Below are 24413 nucleotides of genomic sequence, written 5' to 3'. Positions count from 1 at the left end.
ACATTTGATTCCACTTCCTGGGCAATCATCCCCCATAGGATCAACTGAGGGGAAGCAGGAAAAGATGAGAAGGGTCAGAGGTCAGCACCAGTAGAATGGGAGGAAAAGGTTACATTTCTTAGTGAGCTGGATGAGAAGAACCATAACAGAGAACGAGAAGAAAGAGCATGAAGATGTGTTACGTGCCGTGTCTTTTTTCAAGATATAACCAGGCAGGTTATTTATCAGTTCAGATATTAGAATATATTAATGGGTCTATTATGTCTATTTTAAACCAAATGCAGTGTGACAGTTGAATACAGATTTAAACTATCATTTGTTTAGTCTGTCACAATCAGCAAATATGAATATTTTTTTGTAATTGTATAGTATTTAACCTTTAATATTCTGAGAATGTAGCATCCTATAGTGCATATTAGATATATATAATCTGTAAAGAGGCATAATAAACCAGCATTGTAGCATGGTGGGAAAAAAAGATTTTAAAGCTGTTACAAGTCCTTTTGGTTACGTACTAGGCATGAACACAGGCACAGTGATGAAAAGGTGGATGATGAAAAGGACTGAGACAGTGAAATAGAAAGAGGATGTTGCCGGTGTGTGGTACACCCTGAGAGGGAAGGAAGAAGTTGTGTGGCTGCAGCTATGGCCTGCTGGGATAGCATTAAACTCACTGTCTAGGATGTCTCCCAGGCCCTGGGCACGAAGCAGTTCCTTCAGTCGGTTTACTTCATCCTTCAGGTCACGCACCAGCTTATTGTTGGGATCCTCATTGATGACAGCATTGCATTTGATGTTCTTAGCTCGGTCAGCATAGCTAAAATTGTAACCGTGATAATTTGTTAGTCATGGTTAAGGATTCAGTTCAAATATTTAACAGGAATATGATGTTATCTGTGTCCTGGATGGAAACCTTACCGGAGTGTGCTGAGAGTTTCATCATAATTGATATCTGCAGGACTCAGGGCAGCTACCATGGCTGTTCGTGAGTTTCCACCTGATAACAGATCAGTAAAGGGGGAAATTATGCGACACTATTTTCTAAACACACAGTATATAAACCAAGACAAAATAGATTTATTTAAAATAAAATAAAACATGACTTCCACTTCACTGTAGAGTACAAAAGCTCAGCACAGAAAATCTCATTAGTCTAAACTGCAAAGTACTACATGTGTCATGTGTGCTCAGATTGACGATACGCTGAACCGAGGAGATGGGTGCGCTTGTCTAGTTAGGTTGAAATACAGTCTGCTGACGGTGTTCTTCTTAAATTGGCAGGAGTAATGTACACTAGCTATCCCCAATTCATCTTACAGTATACATATATTATGATTTCGCCACACAGTTTACAGACAACTCTGCTGGTAAAATATATTTAGCAAAGTGATATTAATATTCATACCGAGGTTTTCCCTCAGCAGCCATGTCAGAACGGAGTCTCTGTAAGGGATGAAGTCAGTCTTCTTCTTCTTCTTGCTCTGCAGTAAACAAATATTTAGTTGGCAGGCAGAACGAAAACCGACAACCGACTTGAGATGTTTTAACATGGAAAATTAGAGATGGCAGTTGATACTATTACAATATTATGACGTATCATGATGAATACCCTGCGTGTAATGAACAAGAGGTTGGGTCAAATGAAACGAGGCCTGATTTGATTACCTTTTGCTCTGATGCAAGGATTGTGGATTTGACTGTGTGTGTGGTGCCTAATAAGCACAGCATTTGATAAAACGCTTAATAAAATGGTGGCAACAGAACACTGTGTAGCATCTTAAGCATTGCATATTAGCAAAAGACTGTCAAATCTGCCTCGTGGTGGAAATCGTGACGTTAGTGCTTGAGCTGTCAAAGGGTTTACCTTGATGGTACAGTTATCCTGTGTGAGCAAGCATTACAAGGCAAAGAGGAGAGAAAAAAAGGAGCAGACATTACAGCATGCCAGGCTCCAAACATGAATTCCTTGAGAAGAAAGGGTCAAGTTGTAGAGGGTAAAAGAGAAAAGGCTGAAAAGGAGGAGAAGGAGAGAAACGACAGAAAGAAAGAGACTTAAAATACTAACCACTTCAGCCAAGGCAGAGATGACCTTTCCTAACGTGGTGAGAGATTTGTTGATGTTTGCCCCCTCCTGCAAACATAGATGAAAAAATCAGATATAAATGTTATTAGTATTAACCATTAGCCTATTTGCTAATGCTCTCTGTGATAATGGGAGTCTTACCTTTAGCCTTGTTCCTGTAGCTCCAGTCGAATCTGCTCGTTCACTTCCTGCCAAGTCTACCAGACTAATTTTACTGACCTGAAGAGGGAGTAAATGCTTATGAATAATTTATATAACACGACAACAAACTGAGACAATATTACTGAAACAACCTACCAAATATGAAGTTCACTATGTTTTCTAAATGTTAAAATATAGATATACAGTACACACATATATTTCTTGAGTGTAAACTTTTGTAAACATTTGAACAGTACTGTCAAGTGTGATGCAGCAGGGCAGTGAAATCTGATAGAGTGGCTCAACACAACCGCCGCTGTGTTTAGAATAACACAGTGGTCATTGTCTCTGCCGCAGTCAGAGGAAATGTTAAAAGTCGAATCTAAAATGGCGATCACCACCGATGAAGAGTACCATAGGAGATATCTTAGCCAAGATCAAAGGGAGCAAACTAAGTAAAAAAAAAAAAAAAAAACTGCAATCCCATCAGCAGTCAAAATAAACATGGTTATGTGTACATAATGATCCCATTTAAGAATCAGAAGATGTCTGTCTTTCAGTCTTCGCTGACCTTTTCTGTGGAGAGATCTGTTTCGCTGTCATGTTTCTTCTGCGTGAAGACGATGGTGAAAACGGCGTGGGACCTGCTGCTGGTCTCGTTCATGTTGGTGGCAGCCACAGTTCTGTAGGTGAGCACATAAGGCCATAGTAAGCAAATAAAATAATATGGATTTTTTTTCTTCTGAGCACTTTAATCACTTTTAAATTATTCAGTATTACTAATGCCAAATTCCCAGTCTTGGCTATTACTGGAGCTATCATCCCGGGGTTTTATTTCTATTGGAGTGAATTGAGTCTACGGATTACTTTGTATGGCGGAGATGGATAATACTGTGAGGACACCAAACACAAATACGCAAGGCGCAGTGAGAGGGACGGTCACAGGGGAGATACAGGCTTTTAACACCATGTTCCAGAAATAAGCCCTCCGAGTCAGCACAGGAAGATTAAGGAGGGTTCACTCCTCCCCACAGAAGCTCTCATGACACACACATTCATACAGTAAAACCAGCACTCATACATCACTAATTCCAATGAGAAATACTCGCTTCTGGTTGTGGTCTCCTGAATAAAACTAGCTGTTCCTGTACCAACGCTGATGATCAATCTATTAAAATATGTGATGAGAACATTTCCTGATTCCAAATTATTGTTATCTTGCCGGAAATGTTCACCCTTAATTGACTCGTTCTTCTGAGGACGTCATCACAGCTATCACCACCACTGTCATTCCCCCTCCGTCCCACGGTCTTAGCAGGATCCCGAGGCTTGGCTCACCTGGCCTTGTTGCCTGCATCCATCAGGTCAGCGATGTCTGTGTAGGAGGTGACGGCTAGCTTGGACAGGTCCTCCACGTAGGGACCCAATAGCGGATGCTCTCGCACTCGTAAATTCCCTTTGTTCTTAGGGTTTAGCAAATCTCGCACCCGCTCACAGTAGATCTCCATGTAACTGACCTAGAAACAGTTGTAAATGTAACAGATTATCAGTCCGAGTGCAGCAGTGCAAAAATCCAAAAGCTGTAAAAGTGATGCTTAATGTTAACAATTACAGTGCAGGTCTAAATAATGTAGGTATATTACAGTATTTTGCACACTTTTCTAAGCTTAATTGTTGATCACCATAATAATAATTTGCTGATCTGAGACTTTCATCTGTTTTGCAGTTTGAGGAACAAGTGTACAATTGAACTAAATCATCTGAAGGAATGTGCTCAAGGAAACCCAGCATCTTTGAAGGCTCAGCCAATTTGTCATTTGTCGTCTGACTATCACCAGATATACTGTGAGAGGAAGGCTAGGAATGGTTCATTAGAGACAAGCCAACACAAGAGCCATAGAACAGGGATTACAGACGCCAACGCAGTCTGAGACTCACCTCTACCGAGTAGGAGAGGTCCTCTTTGTTGTTGTTCGCATTGATTTTCTCAAATAGATCTTCACAGAGCTGAGACGCACAGAGAAAGAAGATGTTTACTGGAAATTAACAGCATGTGGGAAAGAGAGCTCTGTGGACCAACAGATAAACCAGATACTAAAATAATTTATTTCCATATATAGGAAATAATTTAGCAGGAAATCATCAGACCATAAAATATAACGATCTTTAGCATTTGAGACCTTAATGATTATTAGTGAGTTAATTATAATATGAACACAACAAGCAATCAAAAGTTGAGAAAAAACACAATGTAAGAAATATGTGACCAGACAGATGTTAATGGCACATGTCTCCCTCTTTAGCTGGGTTAGTCCCAAAACAGGAACATGGGGACACGAGGAAGGACTCAAGATAGCTGGCTGACTATGTGAAATGCTGAAGTGAGACACATGATCATAAGGATATTAAACAGGCAAAGATTTGCAGAGACAAATACTTATTACAAGAAATATAAAAGTACCATTGCAGTCTGAACATTTCAGAGTTGGATCGACTTGGTTTGGAATTGTGACAGTAAGTAATGACTGAAGAAGAACTTTTGTATTATAGAAAGCCAAGAACGTGACTCAGGGGTTGTGTTAAACATTAAGTGATCTAAGTGAGGTTGCGTTAGACATTTCTTGAAATACAGTTGGCAAAGTATATTCATTTCTGCCATACAATTTAGCAAAGTCAGAACAATTTATTGTAGCACAAACCATGGGAATGATTCCTTCCTGCCCCTCCTCCTGCTTGCCCATCATGGTGTAGGATTTGCCAGCTCCTGTCTGGCCATAAGCAAAGATGCAGACATTGTAGCCCTCAAAGGCATGCGCCAGCATTTCCTTGCCAATGTCATTAAACACAAGGTTCTGTGAGGCAAAGGTGGGATCATCCGGCTGTGGAAAGACAGACAAATGTATAGAATTTCAGTAATCTTGTAGTATATTAAATTGGCAAGATATAAATATATAGTTATATTTATATTTTATCACTCTGGAACTAATAAAATGTTCTAACTCACCGTAGTGTGTGACTGGTAGGAGTAATCAAAACTGAAGGTCTTTGCTGGTTCCTTGGGGGCTTTGGGGTTGAGAATGGCTGTAGGAAGAACAAAATAAGTAACGTCATCGATAACATCTGAATGCAAATAAGAAAAAAAAAATTATTGCAGTTTCATCTGAAAGCCTTCCTGAACCTAATTCATTTATGATACATAATCAGTTAAAATTACAGTTTAATCACTGGATTGAGATTTTGATAAAACCTCTTCACAATTTAGCATTAAGTTAATGTCCCTTCTGTGCAGTAATTTGAATTAAGGCAGGGAATCTTTCATCTTTATTTGCAAGCCTATACTGCCTTTGTGTCTGATTCATGTGATTTGCTTACTTGTAGTTTAGTGCATCAAATCAAATATGTTCCAGTTTAAATTTCGTTTGTGTTTCTGGAACATATACTTTCTTACTTTGCGTGCCTTAGATAGGCACTCTACTTAGATAGCAGGGTTGTTGCTAAATCAACCTCTAATTAGACTGCCGTTCCTCATTTAAAGAGATTATATCGTATGACCCGTTTCAAAAAACACAAAATGTCACAAAATTTCAAATTTCAGCGGCACAGTGTTTAACTAGGGTTGGCATATAGTGGGTCTCCAAAGATCCTGTTTTCCAATCAGCTTTTTTTAAGAACATTGCAAAACACACCATATATATTGTATTATTATTGCATACATTCATTGATAACATAATACAAAAGACAAACTATACTTTAAACAACAAATGAAGCCTACTATTACTATACCACCTATACTATACCAACTTAAGAAGAAGAAGACATGATGACACAATATTTCTGCACTACCCAAACATTCCCTATGGTCACAGAGTCATTTCTTAATGAACAAGAATCTGCAGCCATGCCTGGCATGTCATCCCTCTAAGCCATGCCCACTAGTGCCCCAGGGACAAGTGTTCAAGCTTTCCACACTCTGCGCTGGATATGTGTGAGAGAGAGGGGGAGATTAAGAAATTACTGAAGGATATTTACAGCTATCTGTACACTAGTTGTTGATATATATGTACCTTAACAAAATGTGTCAAAGCTGCCTTGGATCAGGGGCCATTGCAGAGAGTTCATTCAGGCTAAACAGACAAACGCATACCTCCACCCTCAGTACAGATGGGGGAGGTGATGAGGATGAAGCAAAGAGACTGAAAAAAAAAGGGTTTGAGGGACGAATGGGTGTGTTGGAGGGCCTAGCAACAATCCAAACAGAGCATCAATAGAAACCAAAGGCAGGGTAAAAGGAAAAACTGTGAATCTGCATCTTAGTAAGATTTAACAATATAAACTATTTTTACCATTTCCAGGCAAATCTCGAGTGTGGACCACAAAACAAATTCTGTGCTTTGCTAATGGGCAAATTAAAGCCAGGTCTGGCTCTTCACATTGAGGGTGCTTGAGAGGCTTTTGCATCAAGATGTCCCTGGCAGAGTGCATTATGTGTTCAGAGGATTTCAGCACACTTATCAATAATGCAGGAGATGTAGAGAGACAGGGATTGTATATCGCCCTCCACAGGGCACATGCTGACAGAAAAGCACAGTGTGTCCTCAGAAACCAGAACACTAACGGCTTCCTGCTAAATATATCATGATTATAGCAGCTTCAATCGCACTGAAACTCGGGTAGCTACAACCTAGCACAGGTAAAAACAATGCATTTGTCTGTACCCGCAACTATCTTTAAACAGGTTAAGGTGCACATGTGGAGCAGCACCTCCCGTATTGGGCACTGGAAGGGGATACAGCATTTAGCAGGTGGCTAAATAAAGCCCAATTCCACCTTTGACCTGCCTCCAATGGGAAATTGGAGCCAGGGCCTGCAGAAATGAAGGGGGATTTAAGTTACCAGTGCCCCTGTTCCCCTTTCCTGGAACAATCTACAGCAGCTATTAATGAAGAGCCTAATTCAGAGTCATTCAGTGTCAGCCTTAAAAACAGAAAGATGATGAGACAGTGCCACGTGCAGGGCATTCAGACAGTGGGATGCCCATGACCGGCCAACAGGCTCAGGGTGACATACTGGCCTTATGGGAGTCACAGCTGTGTTCCAGCAAGACAGGAAATTATGTGAGCTTTCTAAACCTTAAGTCTGTCATCTTGCCTGGCTTGATCATGGCATCTCATCAAAGAACAGTGTGGCTACCATGGTGTGAAAGTGTACCCAAGCACAGCCAGGCTAGATGGTAGGAACTGGTGGGAGACTGCTCCAACTCCTTAAGGTGAATCATGCTCACAAAGTGGCACGAATGTCTCATTTGATTGCCCACTCCACTGCTCTCTGCACATATAGCCGCTTCACCCATGTGGTCCTGTCAGTGCGTCATACGAGTGGGTCTCTCATGTAAGAGCCTATAAATGTCTGTAAAATGCAAAAATACAATAAAGGATGGGGCTGGCAATGGTTGCATGTGTGTGCATACTAATACTTACTAATACTAATACTACTGTGTCATCACTTATGTCACCTGTACATCACACGTACAAGCAGAATCCATGTGAGCACTGCGATAGTCACACATTAAGATGTCATGAGGAATCCTCTGCATTCCATTTATAGTAAATATTATAGTCACATCGTGTGCTTAAAATGGCAGACGCATTCTGCTGCCTCATAAACGTCATCACTCTGTCTTTCTCAACCATGGCAACAGGTATAGGACCAGATATTGGTTGCCATAACAACCTCAACTTGCCACAGAAGGGGAGGATGCGGCACATTGCGTTCTGTTTTCTCTCGCCTCAACCATCCCCTATTACTGGAATGTTGATGATACTGAATCATTTAAATGCTGTTTTATGGTCATTACAATTATTTAATCAAACTGATTTCAGGATTTTAATCCTTTAAAAAATAAATTCTGACATGGAAAAAGTGCAGTGTAAAAAGCTTTATGATTTGTAAGGAAGGAATTAAGCTACTTATCATGTCAGACCCCACATGCAATACCAAAAACAACTTTGACTATATGCACAAAGACAAAGAATACTTAATAAATATATAATCTGGTGACATGAGGTACAAAATACAATTATTTTATCATTTAAAACACTACTGGTGACACAGAAGGAAAACCTTAATTGGCTGCAGCCTGCTGCCCTAGAAATTCATAGGAATTTTTATCATTCCTGTGTCATCATCAGGTCATAAAATAACTCTAAACCTCCATCACATAAAGGGATGACATGCAAATCTGTGTGGGAGACAATGTAAGAGACATGATTCTCTCTCAAAATAGAATTTTCAGAACCCCATCGGCAGTGAACAGACATAAGTTACCGGGAGTCATATGAGGACAGTTCAAATGTTTATTTTTTCCAAAATGCCACAGCTGTGCATTTTCACTTCCTCTTCCCCAGAACATAGGACCGATATGACGCTGGCACGCCACAGGAGCTTTACAATTCAAGGCACAGTGGATACCGGAGTTAACTAACCACATCCTGCCATCTAAAACAACATCACTCAGATGGTTGTAGCCGGCAGACATTTTGTGCTCCAGTGTTCCACATGGGGCCAATAATCCAGCCAGGAAAGCAAAGATACCCCTCAGTAATTAGGTTGTTGGGGGGTTTCTGAGCACCAGATGGGGACTAAAAGCTAGCCCCATTTACCTGAGAGCAGACAAGCAGGTTGTAAAATGGCTGAATATATCTGCCTCACCCTTCCAGCAACCCTCTAAGGACCTGATAGCTGTTAGTTAAGAGCTGATCGATTCCTGTCCGTGATCTCAGACAGGAAGCGGATAAACGCATGTAATGTATAAAAGGCAAACAAATGGGTGAGTTGCTAAGAGAACCCAGGCATTCAGAGAAATAATATCTGTGTAGAATTGCAATTACAATCTGGGCTTCTTTCAGCAAGACTGAGGAATTTTAATAGCATCCCCAGGGACTGTGTGCATATGGGCAGTGTGATGTAACGGTTCACTTCTGAAGAATATTATTTCGTTAGTTTAAAACACTCACAGGATTAGATATCCCTAACCATGTGGACTTAAATCAGTATACGGTATAATGGGACTGTGTATGCTGTTTTGTGTTGATTTAATTTAGGGTGACAAGCCTGCAAAAGCAGTAAAGGAATCACACCAGAATAAAACAGATTTAGGTGATTCAATCATTTTCTGCTTTGGTTCGTCTAGATCAGGGGCTGTTCAAAGTCTGACAAATGCACCTCCCCAAAACCTTCCTGGCATGATGCTGTGATGTAAACATCAAAAGTCAGTGAGTTAGCTGTAGGTTACAATTTTTGCCGAGCATCATTAATTAGCAATACTACATTAATTACAATATTAGTCAAATACTCACGTCAAGTTCTGCAACCTAATTTTTTTGAATTTCAAAGTATGATCTGAAAATTGTTCATCTAGATAAATTATACAACTAAAGAATGTTTACTCGTGTTTTTATCTGTTCATTTATTCCGTGAAAAACCTCCAACATGTCACCTACACAGTGTGTGGTATGGTATGGGAAATATATACAGCGTATAACCTTTGGTGTCACCGCGTGAAGAGAAATCTGTACTGTCAGAGCTCTGATGCTGTGTATCTCCATACAGCGTTACAGAAACACACCTGGCCCACACACAGTTTGCACACGAGTGGTGAAGCGAAGCAGATGTTCGGTTGAGCACTGCCACAGTTATGCCAATATGATTGTTGGGTCTTAAATAAGGAGCACTGAGATGGGATGACGTGGTGAGTCGTATCCAGTGTCTCTGAAAGAGCGTGTGTGATGGCTTGGTTGCCAGGGCTGCAGCACAGGTGACAGAGTTGTCAGTAGATGAAGCTCAAAGCTGAGGGCTAAAAGTAGTGTCTGAGCACTGCTGCGCTCATTCGACAAACAGCTGAGCTCGTCGCAGCCACAACACAGGACGTACAACATCTCCAAAACAGAAACAAACATGTGGTATCTTGATTACCCCTTTGGATACAGTGCACTTTCACTTCTGGTCGGGGAGATTCCGTGTGGCCTTTAATTAAAAAAAGATATCTATCCAGCAATTCAATACTCCTCGTTTGAGTTCTCCTGACAAAAAAAACAAAACAAAAACTGGAACTTTCCAGGAAAAGTGATCCTTCTTAGCAGAATCTGTATCACTGTCAACTAAGACAAACAACAGAAATATATATTAATGAAATGTAATATATGTGACAGTTAACGAAGGCTCTGAGTTCTTACAAACAAATCCCATTTCTACTCAAAAGGCTGCTCACGTCACGTTCTCTTCCTACTGGGGGTGAGGAAAGGGGGGGGGGGGCACAGGAAGACACCAGAACAATGCACTGAATGCAGGGTATTGCAAATGACAAGAGCCTGCAAAACACATTAGGTAATCTGTTATGACAAGGCTTTATGTGCCCAGTCCCCTCTATCACAATGACCCTTTTCACAACGCCTTACCCCCCTCCCCCCCATGGGATCATCACATTCAGAAAAAAGAAATTCAATATTTTCATTGGAAAGTGTAACTACTTCAGTCAACTAAATGTAAGCTGCACATTAAAAGCAAGTGGACAAAAAATAAAAAAAATATGTTAATTTTACTGTTATAAAAAAAAATACCTTGGAGAAGACATTTGCACTATTTTGTGGTAGAGCATGCCATTTATTCTTCTTGCAGCAATTTTGTTGCAGGATTTCTCCCCAAAACATTTTTTTTTTTTTTTACCTCAAATAGGAAAACTGGGTTTCTTGCTAAAATGCTACTTAGGAAATCTTGCATCCTCAGAAATGTAAAAATGAATAATGAATAAACAAATTAACTTTAAGTGTACTTTTAACCAACTCTGTGTCAAAATGTCCAAAAAAGTAATACATTGAAAATGACCGACTGTCCAGCTAGAAAACAGAGGGAAAGGGTGCAGTCCTGGCCTATGTGCCAGCTGTTTCAGCTCTGACTACTGTCTATTTATACAGCAGCAGATGGCAGCTAGTTCTTTGCATGCCGACAGACTGTCAGTGACAGGAAGGAATGGACAGATTTCAGCCGACCAACATTTCCACCGACCTCGTAGCCAAACCATACATTGCTCCCAGTCCAGGGACACTGATAGCTAGCTAGGGCTCCGAGTGCCTTTTGATATTCGCAGCTCATGCAGACTCACTGAGTCCCGGATAAACGAGACTAAAGAGAAGCTTCTAGAAGCCATCGGACAGAGGAAACGTGCTAAGCCAGCAGGACTCCATTCAGAAGCAAAACAAACACAGAACTACAACAAAGAGAGAGGGATATCAGGCAGCCTCTCAGGTGATGACATAGGGGGTTAAACCGACAAGGCACACAGACCTGCTAGGAAATCAGAGCTGAAATACCACTAAACATCCAACCAACATGTCTACTGGATGTATTTGCTGTTTGCACCTCAATGTTAGCATTGACAAAATGATACAGGATCCTTCGTCTGGGTTTTCAGCTGTTTTCACAGCTCGAAGGGGCAGTGATTCTCATGGATCAGGTCCAAGGAGGATATTCTCCTCTTTGCAGGTGTTGCCTCGAAAAGGCCACGGGTCGTTCCAAACACATCCTGTGTCATGGAAATCTATAGTGATACATCCACAGCATGAGACGTGTCTGCTATTTTTCCAGTTTAAAAATAGCACTTAATGTATTGACAATTCAAACTCGCCTGTGTCAAACTATGCACAATGAACTTTAGGGAAGTGGGTCTGCGTGTGCTGCATTAAAGGGATAGTACACCCCAGCTAACATGGATATAAAGCAAACTGATTTTTATCCAGCTCAACATCAGTTTCAGTGTAGGCAATATTTAGAATATTTTTTTGCAGATTGTATGAAAGAGCTATATTCATGGCAAGTAAACCTGTGAAATTATTCAAAATGTAGTGTACACTTAAAACATGCATTTTTTGGGTGGGCCTTTCTTTTACGTTTTGCTGCTGCCTCCATCACTTTGCTTCTTTGTGGTAACTCCTGTCTGCTTCTCCAAGCTGGGGACATGCTTGTCATCTACTGCAGGTAATACACTGGATAAGAGTTACAGTAATTAAACTTCTAATGTGAAGGAGATGCTGATTCCAACATACTTCTGTATGTATAATGTGAATCTGTTTATTCAAAACATATTTGCTTTAAATCCCGACCCATAATGAAACAGTATCTCAGATTTGTTTCAATACAACATATACTGTATATCATCATATGACCCAGGGCCCAGGCAGTGTGTAGACAACAGTGCAGACCAGGCTGTGCAGACAGGGGAAGTACAGAGTCCCTTACATTCACCATTCACAACAGGCACCCATTTTACAGAGCAGTGACCTGGATTTCCTTAACCAACTCAACTCAGAGACCGAAGTCTCGCTTTACATGCTGGGTTTATATAAGCACCATGACATCATGAACTCAACTCTGGCACATGGCTCTGTGAAAATCTTGCATCTTTTTGTTCAAGGACCATCTTTATATTAACAAAATAATTTAATAAGCTATAAAGCTGACGTGACGTTTGACATGTTCTGTGAAGTCAGAAAACATGAAGGGTGATCATTGAGTGACGACTCAATCTAATGTCAGATGATTTACATCTTTAATCCAGCATTTTCTCTGTGTAGGACAGAACGACACATGAAACTGTATGTATGCGTCCATGTATGTGTGTATACTACTGTTCTTTATAAGCTTCTCTGTATTCAGACAGTCAGACAACTCCATTTTGGAGAAGCAGAGGAATCCAGTAGCCAACTAGAACGAAGGGCAGTCTCCTGTCTTATTGATTAAGGTTTTGAAATTAATATACTGTCAACCCTCTGACTTCTTACTCATGAATAATACATAGTGAACATCATGCCCACCACCAGGCTACCCGTGCTCGGACTGCAAATCTCTCCAGTTTGCCTCTGAATTCAGCCCTCAGACTGTGGGAGGCAACCAAACAATATAGTCTTCAAGGGTGTTGTGTCAGTCAGGGCACAAAAACTAAAAAGCACATTCACGCTACTGAATGTGGGAAAGTTCAGCCATTTCACCCAGTTTAGGCAATGAACCAAAGAGGAGCTAAGAGGAGCAAAGCCAGGAGTACCATAACTTTAAAACCAAAACACCATACCCTAATTGCATCAAATAAGTCAGGGATGAGTGAGGATGGATGTGGGCTGCTGTGAGCACAATCTGATCTCCATAGCTAATGGAGTATGACCTCAGCAAGTAAGATTCAAGTGGTTGTTTCGGATCCGTCTCTAAAAAAAGAAATCAGGCATACCTACCATGTGCCAATAGACCATCTTTTAACTTGTGGTCCAACTACATTATTCATTTCCCTACTTATTATTTTCCTGTGCACATACACCAAAAAGATGAATTAGCACACACATTCCTAATTCCCCTCCTCCATGGACAGAAAACAGCTGCTGACCCTTTTGTTATACAGACAATCTCTTTGACCCTTCAACTGATTGGGTGCTACAGTAAATCTAGGACACATTTCAGGATTTGGCTCAGCTGCATTTCACCAGGCCAATTGAGCATTGTGTTATTCCACTTTGTTATGTGAGGGAGGGGGTGGTTTGCCTTTTATCTCTGGTACTATTACTAGGGCTTGATATTGTATGGATTTAAACCATTTCTATTGTGGTTGTACACAACCCATAATATTTACAATATTAATATTCATTCATATTCACAATGCACTTCATAAGGTTCATGGGACCTCTAAAGTAATTGGAAATTGTTTAATTTGATTGCTGATTTTTTAAAATAATAATAAGATTCAATGATCTGTTCATTCTATTTAAAATGTTTAGTTCTGATGGGTGCAATTCAAGATCTTAAAAGTAACTGCCCCTTGTTACAATTGTTCCTGGTCTCCCCTAGTGCAACGAAAGGTATCATAAAAAAAATTGTAGTAATAATTATTTCATTCAAATATAGGCCTTGCTTCACGAGCGACGTTACTAACTCTGCTTTGCCTATGTCTGTTTCACAGTCCTGGGACTACAGACAGGCCCAAGTTCAGCCATTTCACCTAGTTTAGGTATTGAACCAAATAGAGGATCAAGCCAGGAGTACCATAACTTTGAAACCAAAACACCATACCCTGATAGCATCACTAAGTCAGGGATGAGTGATGATGGATGTGGGCTGCTGTGAGCACAATCTGATCTCCATAGCTAATGGAGTATGACCTAAGCAAGTAAGATTCAAGTGGTTGTATCCGATCCGTCTCTAAAAAGAAAACAGGCAGTGACCATAACTAGCATGTGCCAACTCTCTTACTTCACGGATAATGGCGGTTAATATAAACCACAAGAAAATTCAACGCATGTTTTTTTGTTTTTTTTTATGTGCACCCGGTTCTTGGCATTTTGGATTCAGTTCTAACTTGGAATCAAGTTTCAGTACCCACCTCTGAATATTACTAACAATAGATTTGTGTGATCTAAATGCCAGCAGCAAACCAAAGCAGAGCCTTTCAGGAAACCCTCACTATGAACATCAATGTCTTGTTTTTCTGAAAGATTCCCCTCTGAAAAAACAACAACTTCTGAACAACACATTTTATGTAGTATTAAGTCCTGAAGTATTCACAGGTAATTTTCTGCATTTCTGGTGATCTGATTGGGTGCTTTGCCTTGATGTCTTAATTTCAAACATTTCCCTCTAGAAAACTCCTGAAGCAAATAAAACAACATTGTGAATTTACAAAATGATCTGATGGTATTGACGGATGTTTTGATATAACATTAAAGCACTGAAAAGGCCAGACATTTCTTGCAGTGTAAAGCATTGCCTATTCTTTAGTTTTAGCTCTAATGCAATACTTTTTCTTCACCTCTGCCAATATGACTGAAATCAGCATCTCCATCATCTTTAGCTGAGCGATTGTATGTAATGCTGCCTCACGCTGTATTACACGTGACTACTGCTCGTGCAAGGCTTTGCTGCTGTGGTTACGTTTACATCCCCCTCCCCCCCTCAAGTCAGCTCCAGTCCCATCCTAGCCTCTGATATCCCACGTTTTCTGCAAAAGGTTCCCACAGTATCCACTCAACCCCATCGCAGGCGGGATTGGAGGGTGTGCTAAAAAGAATTTGGTGAATGAGGTGAATGGAGGTGTGCACACAGTTAAGACTTGCTTTATTTCTCATTCTTTTCAAGGCAATGTTTTGCTTGGTAAAGATCTTCTTTTGGCCTGAGAAAGATCATTTTGTCTGGATGTACTGTACGTACACTTGGAGATAGAAAAAAATATTTATGTAAGGTGAGTACTGAAATACTGCATATTCATCACAGTGATAAATATGCAGTATTCATCACTGTAGCTAGTATGCTATGGGAGATTCTTTACAAATAAATCAATTGGCCAAACCTGAGTAAGCCTCCCTTTGTAGCCGTTGCTCGATCAGACAAGCTTGACAAAGGGATAAATAGTGATACTGGTTCCATTTAGCTGGGTGCCGCCGTGTGTATGAGCTAGTTTCTGGGCGTGAGGCAATATAGCATTAACAAGCCAACAGCAAGGAACACAGCATGGGAAAGAAGGATATATTTGCCATGATGAACAGGTAACGTTTCCTTAGGATGCTAGACGTGTATATCCAAATAAAACCAAAAGTTAACAGAGGTGCTGCCGGGTTCCAAGCTTGCTGTTAATGAAGCGTAGAGCAAAAAGAGGCGGACCATAGGAAGGGTTGATTGGGCCACGAATGAGAGAAATGATCAGTTTATTCTATATAAGCATATAATGTAAGAAACCAAATCTCATGAGATTCCATGGTTTTCCAGCTTTTTGTAAATAATAATACCTTTCATTTAAAGACATCTAGCTGATCCTCAGGCACTATGACGTAAACAGAGGGCCTCACAAACACGAGGGTGCCAACAAATGCACTAGTTAATGTTTTCTTCCACTTATAACTTTTTAATATCTGCAAAAGGTATGTTTCTACAGATTTTAAGTGGAACTGGACTGATGCTGTTGATATGATATATATGATGATATTATGGAGTAAAATAGTAAAGCCTGAAAAGACATGAACCAAGTAATTGTAGAAGAGTGGGAAGGTCCAGTTAATGCAGTATATAATGCCATAGGCTTAAAGTCGAGCTTACGTTTTTAAAAAAATCATTTTTTCACATCCCCAGTCCTATTGTTCACCTATACAACAATAAATACACCAAATCATTTTGTATTTTTTTGACTATAAGTGAGGTGGCATTTCTTGACTCCAGTTGTAGTTTTGTTGTGGTGATGGCACTCTAGTTCTCTGTGTTGTATAACATTGAGTTGACATTGAAGTTAGCTGTGTTGCATTGTTCATACTAAGTCATATGGCTGTTGTAAGTAGCAGAGCACAAATGCTGGACAACATTTCTGAATTACTCTTGGAGCACATTCCATATTAGATTCTCCATAAAATGTAGGTTTTTGTAACTGCACAAATCGACCAGCATATGCACCAATACCGATACATCAGTGACACCAGATGATTAATCCATTGGGCTCTAATTTTAAGGCCCTCATTTAAGATTATCAAAATGTGTCACAACATGCTCACGTAAAAAACATAATTTGCATTTGAGTTGAGCACCGAGCGATAATGAGCGGAACAGCTTATCCATTACATGTCATGTCCACGTTGCGTATCCGTGCTTGTACTCGTGCATAAGCAACTGTACCGTGCCGAAGCACACTTCCAACCATGCCAGGGCCAAGGAAGTGTACAGAGCACTCAAACTAGTCAAACAAACTGGACTTTGGGGGTCATAGGTGCTTGGGGACAGATTGCCTAGTGTGAGTGCAAGTTTTAATGTAGGCATAAACTGAAAATAAAAAGCAAAACATGTTGTAGTTTGTGAACAGTCAACATAAGTTGTGGAGAAAAAAACACCAGCTATTAAACTGAAACCACAGTTTAGTGAGAGCAGGCATTTATCACTTTCCCCTTCTGACCTCTGCCACATTAAGGACATTCTAGCATTCAGCCTATCCCTTAATCAGCAATGCCACATTGTGGTTTCTTATTCATTTCAAAACACTGATGAATAAGAAAATGACTCCGTAGCAATGGGGAAAGGCCGATGTGACTATGTGTCACATTTTAGTATGCAACATAAATAGAAATGATGCAATTTGATTTTACAGCTGATTGCATGAACAGAATTTCACCAAATGAAAATACAAATCTTGATGCAGACTTCATGCATGTCTCATTTTCATGCAAGAAGAAAATACTCTGATAACAGGATTTAGTCATCATAAAAACCCTGATACTTCATCCAGACACATACCTTCACAGATTCACAGGATTTCCATATGCTCTCAATAAGATTAATGACCAAATAATTTAAACATTTAAAAAAAAAGACAGTGTAAGATGTTTTCTGTTGTTGGTAGGTGTTACAGCAGCAAGGTAGGTGTACTAAAACTGGTTGAGCTGCACGCATTTGTGCCTCTGGCCTGAAAGTCCTGCTGTGACACAGCATGAGTGGATCGCAGACATCTGCCTGTCCTCCCCTCTTCATTAGGAGGTCAGTCTGAAGTATGTAAGTAGTGCATGCGGCCAAATGTGTGTGGCTCCACAACAACCTCATCATGAGGCGATGAGGAATGTAACACCCTGAGTGGGTGTGTGTCAGCGTGCGTACACCTTCAAGGGTCACCGGGATTACGGAAGCCGGGCGTGGCAACCTGAGGCAAGCCTGCGGATTATACTGGTCCTAATCAGGTTAATCGGCCCTGTCTGCAAAAGGTTCAGCGGCATGATGACCATCCTTCAGTCAAACCCATGCTCCCCATCTTACTCCTGACTTGTCCCGCCAGAGCTCTCCTAAATGACCACGATTCATTCATATAATGTGGGCTCATTGCCATTTCAGCTGTGGCGACAGCCTACTCTTCTCTTCTGCGTAACCGACACTGGAGCTGTGCTGATTCCTCCCTGTATGGTTTAGTAAGGTCAACATCCACTTAGCTCATACTGAGAGGACACTCAGCAAAATTGTATCTGAAAGGTGACCTTCCGTTTGTTCTATCAATTCGTCAATTAGTTTACTCCTAGCTTAGCGATGATAATGTGGCAGTTCCTGTAAACATGGATGGGCTAGGCTAGCATCTTTTGATAATGCCTTTATCTCCCATAATGTAAAAAAGAAAATGAGGGAAATGATCTATCTGGATGCAGGTTTGTTACATTAAAATATATGTGATGGTCTAAGATATCCACGGATCAGCTTGTGCAGTGTGCAAGATCTATCGACCATCTTTGGCCGTACATTCGTGAGCGGCTGCTCGCTGGCTGAGGGGGAACATAACACATGGGTTACATAACAAGACAGAGACCGAGTGGAGAACACATCAGAGCCCCAAATGAATGCAGGCTTTTGGTGTCCTGACGTTATTCAACATTTGGAGCACCAACACTAACTAATGCAACAGTCGACTGCGTCACCCCTTTATAATTAAATTAGCTCTGGTATGTTTAGGAGCTTCTACTGAAAGAGGCCTTTACTTGTTTCCAGCTTGCCTGCAGAGGCCTTGGACACATTTCCTGCACACTGGATAATCAATTTGCTGCCCCTATGCCTGCACCCTATCCTTGACAACACTCCATGCATGGTAAGAGAGAGAGAGGGGGGGGAGCATATCCTGCCCTTGCCCCCAAGCGCTCTCTTTCTGTGTTGTTGACACACACACGCACCGACACATATGCCCTTGAGCGAGTCACACCAATAAGGGGAGTGCCACAGCCTCATCCCCACATCTGCCAGGCACATAAAGCTGATCAAGCAACTTCATAAAAATACTTTCTTTGCAACTCTCATTCAAATGTTAGCCGTCACCAAAAACACCATAACATAATAGAAAAACACATACATCGGATACACCGTCATAGGCCACCACTATCGCACGGTTGATTCTGATTAAAGCATGCGTGACAGACTAAAAACTAACATTATTAAAAAGTGAGAAGTTTCTATAATACATTTTTTTCTGCTGTGAAAATTGTCAATGTGAACCCATTGTTATTAGAGATATGAATTTGAGTGGGGTAAAAAGCCAGCAAACTACAAACATTTTATAGTCGCCTTTCAAGGCTGATGAGATTCTCAAAAGATTGATTTTTTTTTTTAGTACAACAGTACTAGTTGTGATACAAAGAATTTGATTGAGAAAAACATAAAAAGTCAATTTATTTTGGATGAAAGATAGGCATTAAAACAAATCATATCACTGTCTGAAACAAAAATCAAAAGAAACATAGTTTGCACAATTATTGAGAAATGTTATGAAATTGAAATAAGGAATACGTTTACCATTACATACTGTAATCATAATAAGCATTGCCCTCCATGATAACATTGTGTAACCCACCTCCCAGACAAACTACTGTTGAGTACCGGTAGTTTAGATTAAAAATGTAAGTTGTCTGACTTTGATTCTGTGGCACACAGAAATTATGATGAAATCCAGCGTGTGACAACTACAGTAAGCTCCAAACAGGTGCCTGTTTGAGCCAATAGGTAACGTTGAACCTCTCAGCATCCTAATGAGACAGCATTCTCAGCATACCATCTGCAATGAAATCCTGATGAAGAGAGAGTATGGCCGCCTGCCAGCCTCCCTTTCTGCTCTGCAATCTGCCCATGTGATAGGAGGTAGAGTAGGCAGTACTGCAGCCTCCTCCTCTCCCTCGCTCACACACTCACTACCTAACCCCCAAAAACACTGCATATTCCACTGCAGTTCTGCTACAAACCACGAGTCACCCTCCAGCAGCCCCGAGTGACATTGGCATAATGAAAACCCAAGGATATATAGTAAAAGTACTGGGGCTTTGACACAAAGCTTCTTTTTGGTAGAGTTTGAGAGATAAAGGGCTAGTGAGCCATAAATGGTACGACACTGGATCTTATGGAAGATTCATAAAGGCTTAGTCTAATGAGCCTGGTGAGACTGACAGACAAAAACTCGAGACAAACACAGCGAGCTTGCCGGAAGAACAGGTTTCTGCTGTCACATGCTGTCTTGTTACTGGGTCATTAAATGTTTCCATGCTAGTGTCAGGGAGATTGTGTTCATCTGCCAGCTGAAGGGGAACATACAGCACGACCGCGAGTAAGGAGGCAGCTCACACATCACAGTACCTGATGACTCACAGTCACAAGTAAGGAGGTTGAATCACAAGTCTACAAACCATTTCAGGTCTCCTCTTCTTGCCCTGCTGTTGTCTATAGTTTCATATAGTCTCATAGATTCAACGATAGCAGTGATGCAGGGCGTAATCACAGATTTACATAGAAGTTTGATACGTTCATGGAAAACTATGCAATGATTCACGCAATGTGCATAATTACTGAATTACAAGGATACGAATCCTTCCGTTAGCGTATAAAACCTTAAGTAATTTTGCATCCCTATTTTCACTCATACTGATGTGTGGAAAAGCCAACAATAACTAAAGCATGAAGGTGCCGCGCCTCAACACAATCTGTAAATGATAACCTTCCGGCCATAACACTTTATACATCTCTAAAAGTGATTTACAACTCTTTGTGTACACTAAGGAATAACATAAACATAACGGATATATCCGTTCTAAAACACTGATAAAGCCTTGATGAATTTAAAGGCATTAACAATGCCTGGCTGGGTGGTGACCCCTGGGTCTCCCAGCATGAACCAACTCAGCGTTTCTCACACAGAGACTCCTAAGGCATGCAGGCCCCTTCAGAGGAGGAGGAATTTCACTCTGTAAGCCTTTTATTCTCTTTCAGGCCGTTTGTTCCCAACCGTCCGCCTTTCAGTTTGCTCATTCTACTGTTCTCTTGTCAAGAGCCCTGAAGGAAGACCACGCGGTTGCATGTGTGGTGTATCAAACTCCCCTTAGCAGACAGGTCTGCATGCATTCAATGCACGTGTTTAGTTTTGCGTGCGAGTATCCGTGCGTGCATGCCAGCGGGTTACTTACTTGTAGTATTGCCTTGCATCTGAATGATACATTTGGACTCCTTGCCAATCTCCCTGGAGTTGAAGGGCCGGACTCGAACGGCGACTTTCACAGAAGCCCCAGACATGTTTGCTGTTTAGGACCGGCTCCCACCAAGATTCCTTGTATATTCCTCCTAAAGGGAGCACGGAAGAAAAGAGATGTTTGCATCTGCTTTGTAAAAAGGAACATCTGGTACTTTGTTTCTCCAGTTTCTCCAGTCCTTCCAATTTCCTGTCATAACAGCATACAACAAATATGGCCGACCAAAACCATTGAAGCTTTTATATTTTGTAAACAGCAGCCAATCAGACACTTTTTTGTCAAATAAAAATAGCAAAGAAATGCATTGCATCTATAAAATGCACAGCATAAGCGAAATAGCATTTTGAATAATACAAAATACACAAATTCAATGTGACAATTTGCCTGCATGAACAACATTATAGATTTTTATTATAAATACAAACACAACATTGCAATTTGTCTAAGGTTACAGTAAATTGAAGCTTTACATCCCGTGCACCGCGACTATATGTGCCAAATAATTCATGTTTTTCCACGTCCTTGCAGTCAGCCATACTTGCTAAAAGCATACGCCCATTGAATTCTATCAAGCCTATTTTGTGTGGGTTTCAGTGGGGGCACTGAGCTGGGCCCGTCAGCTACATCTACAGTGCTCATTCTGCAAAGAGCTTAAATGTTCCGTTTTTAAAAACATTAAATTCGCCGATGCTTGGAAGTAGGCTAATCCGCCGCTGCTGCTGCATGTTGTGGGATAGTGCAGGGAGGAGTTGCACGCTTATTTTAGCAGCACCGACTCGACAAAGTGTTCCTGGTGTACCCCCTCTGCATGGGAGGTTTTCAGGATTTTAACGTCAAATCGGGACGGGTGCAGGTTTCAAACGGTAGCCCGGCTGTAATAACGTCATCTGATATTGTGCCGAGCTAACGTCAAGCTAATTTTACTAGCTTCAAGCCAAAGGAATGTCAACGGTTGAGACTTCAGTCTGTGGCCGAGAAATGACTCATAACCACACACAAAGACTTGTGGAAATAAAATCATATAATTTGCTAATTAAATAGTGTCGAGTATAACACTGTCATCGGAGTCTGGACTGTGTAACGTTAACGGTCCAAAGGCACCGCCAGCCTCCTGTGATTAACGTTAGCGTTAGCACACAAAAAAACTGCTAACCAGTCACAAACAGCTGCCGACAATATATCTGTTATCACAGGATTGTGCACCACATCTATTTAAACACAAGCATCAAGTCATCGTTTCTACTCACGTTTGAAGACTCTCACGGAGAAAACACCATAGGGCAGTGGCCAAAACTAACGCTAGCTAGCGGTCGTCAAGATGTGTTGTGTTTTTTTTTTTTTTTCTTTAAATCAAAATCCGCGAACATGAAAACTGTTGTAAAGTCCACTATGGTGAAAAACACCCATTCTAGCGGTTTCCTCCGCCGGATGGATCTGTGTTCGCAAGGAGTGACTCCTTCACGAGTTTATTTTCCCGGAGAGATAAAAGGCGGCCGTCTATCCGCACACAAACGAAGAGGGGAAGCGGTAGATTGCCTTGATTTACCGAAGAGATTACGTCAACTCCCTCTCGGCACCTGACTGACAGTCGGACGGGCCAATGAACGAAGAGACGGCTGTGACTAATGTCTCGCGGAGCCAATGGTGACACTCGGAATCGGGAGTGGGTGGGGCCTCTCTTTTTTTCTATCGTGACGCCACACTGCAGGATTTCTACCCACCGCTCCCCGCACAACGCTGTCACCGCAACACCCCGGGTCATCGCAACGAGCGCCCTCTAGCGAACGAAGCATGCCACACATTTCAGTACCTTCATTATTTCCTTTTTAAAATGCATAATGGCAATCTGCCATAAATGTAGGCATGTTTTGTTTCTACGTTACCTTAATGTAAAAATAAACGCCTACTTTTATAGTCTAAATGCACATCCGTATATACATTTTCAATTTTTCAGTGTGTTTGGTGCAATTTGCTCTAATTGAGGAAGTATTACTATATAGTTCTTGTGCAAAAAATGTGAAAAGCTTCAAGACAATTCGAATAAATGGTTTCTGCACTCCTGTATGCATTTTAATATATAATTTATATGAATATACATTTTATATATACAAATTATATTTAAAATGAATGTATATAAATAATATATACAATTATTTAAGCATACCATTTATTCTTTGTATATTTGGACTTTTTTCATATGGTCAAATGAACTAAACTAGAGAAAATTATATGAATATACATTTTAGATGTACAAATTATATTTAAAATGAATGTATATAAATAATATATACAATTATTATTATTTTAGAATACTATTTAGACTTTGCATAATTTGACTTTTTTTCATATGGTCAAATGAACTAAATTAGAGGGGGGGGAAAGTTTGCCCAAAAGGTCCAACCAAAACCACTATGGCATCAATCTGTGATCTGTTGTGTAGAACTGGATGTTGATGTTGATATCCCTCTATTCATGCATACTTTTGGCACCGATGAGACTCTGTGGGATGGTCAATTGAGTGATGGCACCCTTTGGGTTGTCAAGTGGGCGCCCTCCTTCATGGTTAGGCCCACAGCTTCTTCCGCTCGTAGGGCTCCTCCACTGCACCCTCCCTGGGCACGGTGAGCTCGATGATGTAGACGAGCTTGAGCGAGGCTGAACAGAGAACAAGGTCTGGTTGCAGGTTGGTGGCTGCAATCTCAGCTGGGAAGCAGAGCTTCTTGCCCAGGTCTGCCAGCTGCTTCCAGTCCCGTGCTTTGCCCAGCTGTCCGGTGTCTGGTCGAATGGTGGGGAGGCTGGTTTGACCCTCACCCTCCCGAACAAACGGTGTTGGCTGCCAGCAGGCCGATGAGAGTGGATCTTAGGCTCTTCACAGGCTTCTCGGAGATCGTTGGAATGGGTTCCTCGCCCATGTGGAAGCGGTGGTCCGACAGCTTCCCCACGACAATGGAGATACTTCTGGACTTGCTCAGCTTGATCTTCATGCGAGTCAGCTCAATGTTTTCCTGGAGGTTTTTTTAGCAGTCGTGCAGTGCAAGCCTTGGTCATGGTGAGCATTGTGAGGTCATCCATGTAGGTTCTGACCAGAGGTAACCTCAACCCAAGTCTTATGACGATAAGGAATAAAACAGTGACAAGTTGTGAAA

General features: G+C 41.1%; 1 protein-coding gene across 9 annotated transcripts in view; it reads right to left on the bottom strand.

Moving 5' to 3' along the window:
• kif1b (kinesin family member 1B) overlaps positions 1–22772 on the bottom strand; it is a 54890-nt gene extending 32118 nt beyond the window's left edge. The window contains exons 1-14 of one of the 9 annotated variants that reach the window (XM_084015752.1): positions 22515–22759; positions 21205–21358; positions 5229–5305; positions 4924–5103; positions 4163–4231; positions 3563–3741; positions 2796–2907; positions 2225–2302; positions 2066–2131; positions 1865–1882; positions 1406–1481; positions 919–997; positions 675–817; positions 3–44 (exon numbers count right to left, since the gene is read on the bottom strand). In XM_084015752.1, coding sequence (XP_083871878.1) covers positions 3–44; positions 675–817; positions 919–997; positions 1406–1481; positions 1865–1882; positions 2066–2131; positions 2225–2302; positions 2796–2907; positions 3563–3741; positions 4163–4231; positions 4924–5103; positions 5229–5305; positions 21205–21310 — 1225 coding nt within the window. In that variant the 5' untranslated portion in view covers positions 21311–21358; positions 22515–22759. Of the gene's footprint in view, positions 1–2; positions 45–674; positions 818–918; positions 998–1405; positions 1482–1864; positions 1883–2065; positions 2132–2224; positions 2303–2795; positions 2908–3562; positions 3742–4162; positions 4232–4923; positions 5104–5228; positions 5306–21204; positions 21359–22514 lie in introns of all 9 variants that reach the window. The other 8 variants (XM_084015756.1, XM_084015753.1, XM_084015754.1 and 5 more) reach the window with 8 other exon arrangements.
• Positions 22773–24413: the final 1641 nt, after the last annotated feature.

The sequence above is a fragment of the Eutrigla gurnardus genome (assembly GCF_963514095.1).
Source record: "Eutrigla gurnardus genome assembly, chromosome: 8".
NCBI classification, from domain to species: domain Eukaryota; kingdom Metazoa; phylum Chordata; class Actinopteri; order Perciformes; family Triglidae; genus Eutrigla; species Eutrigla gurnardus.
This window is presented reverse-complemented; position numbering and strand designations above follow the sequence as displayed.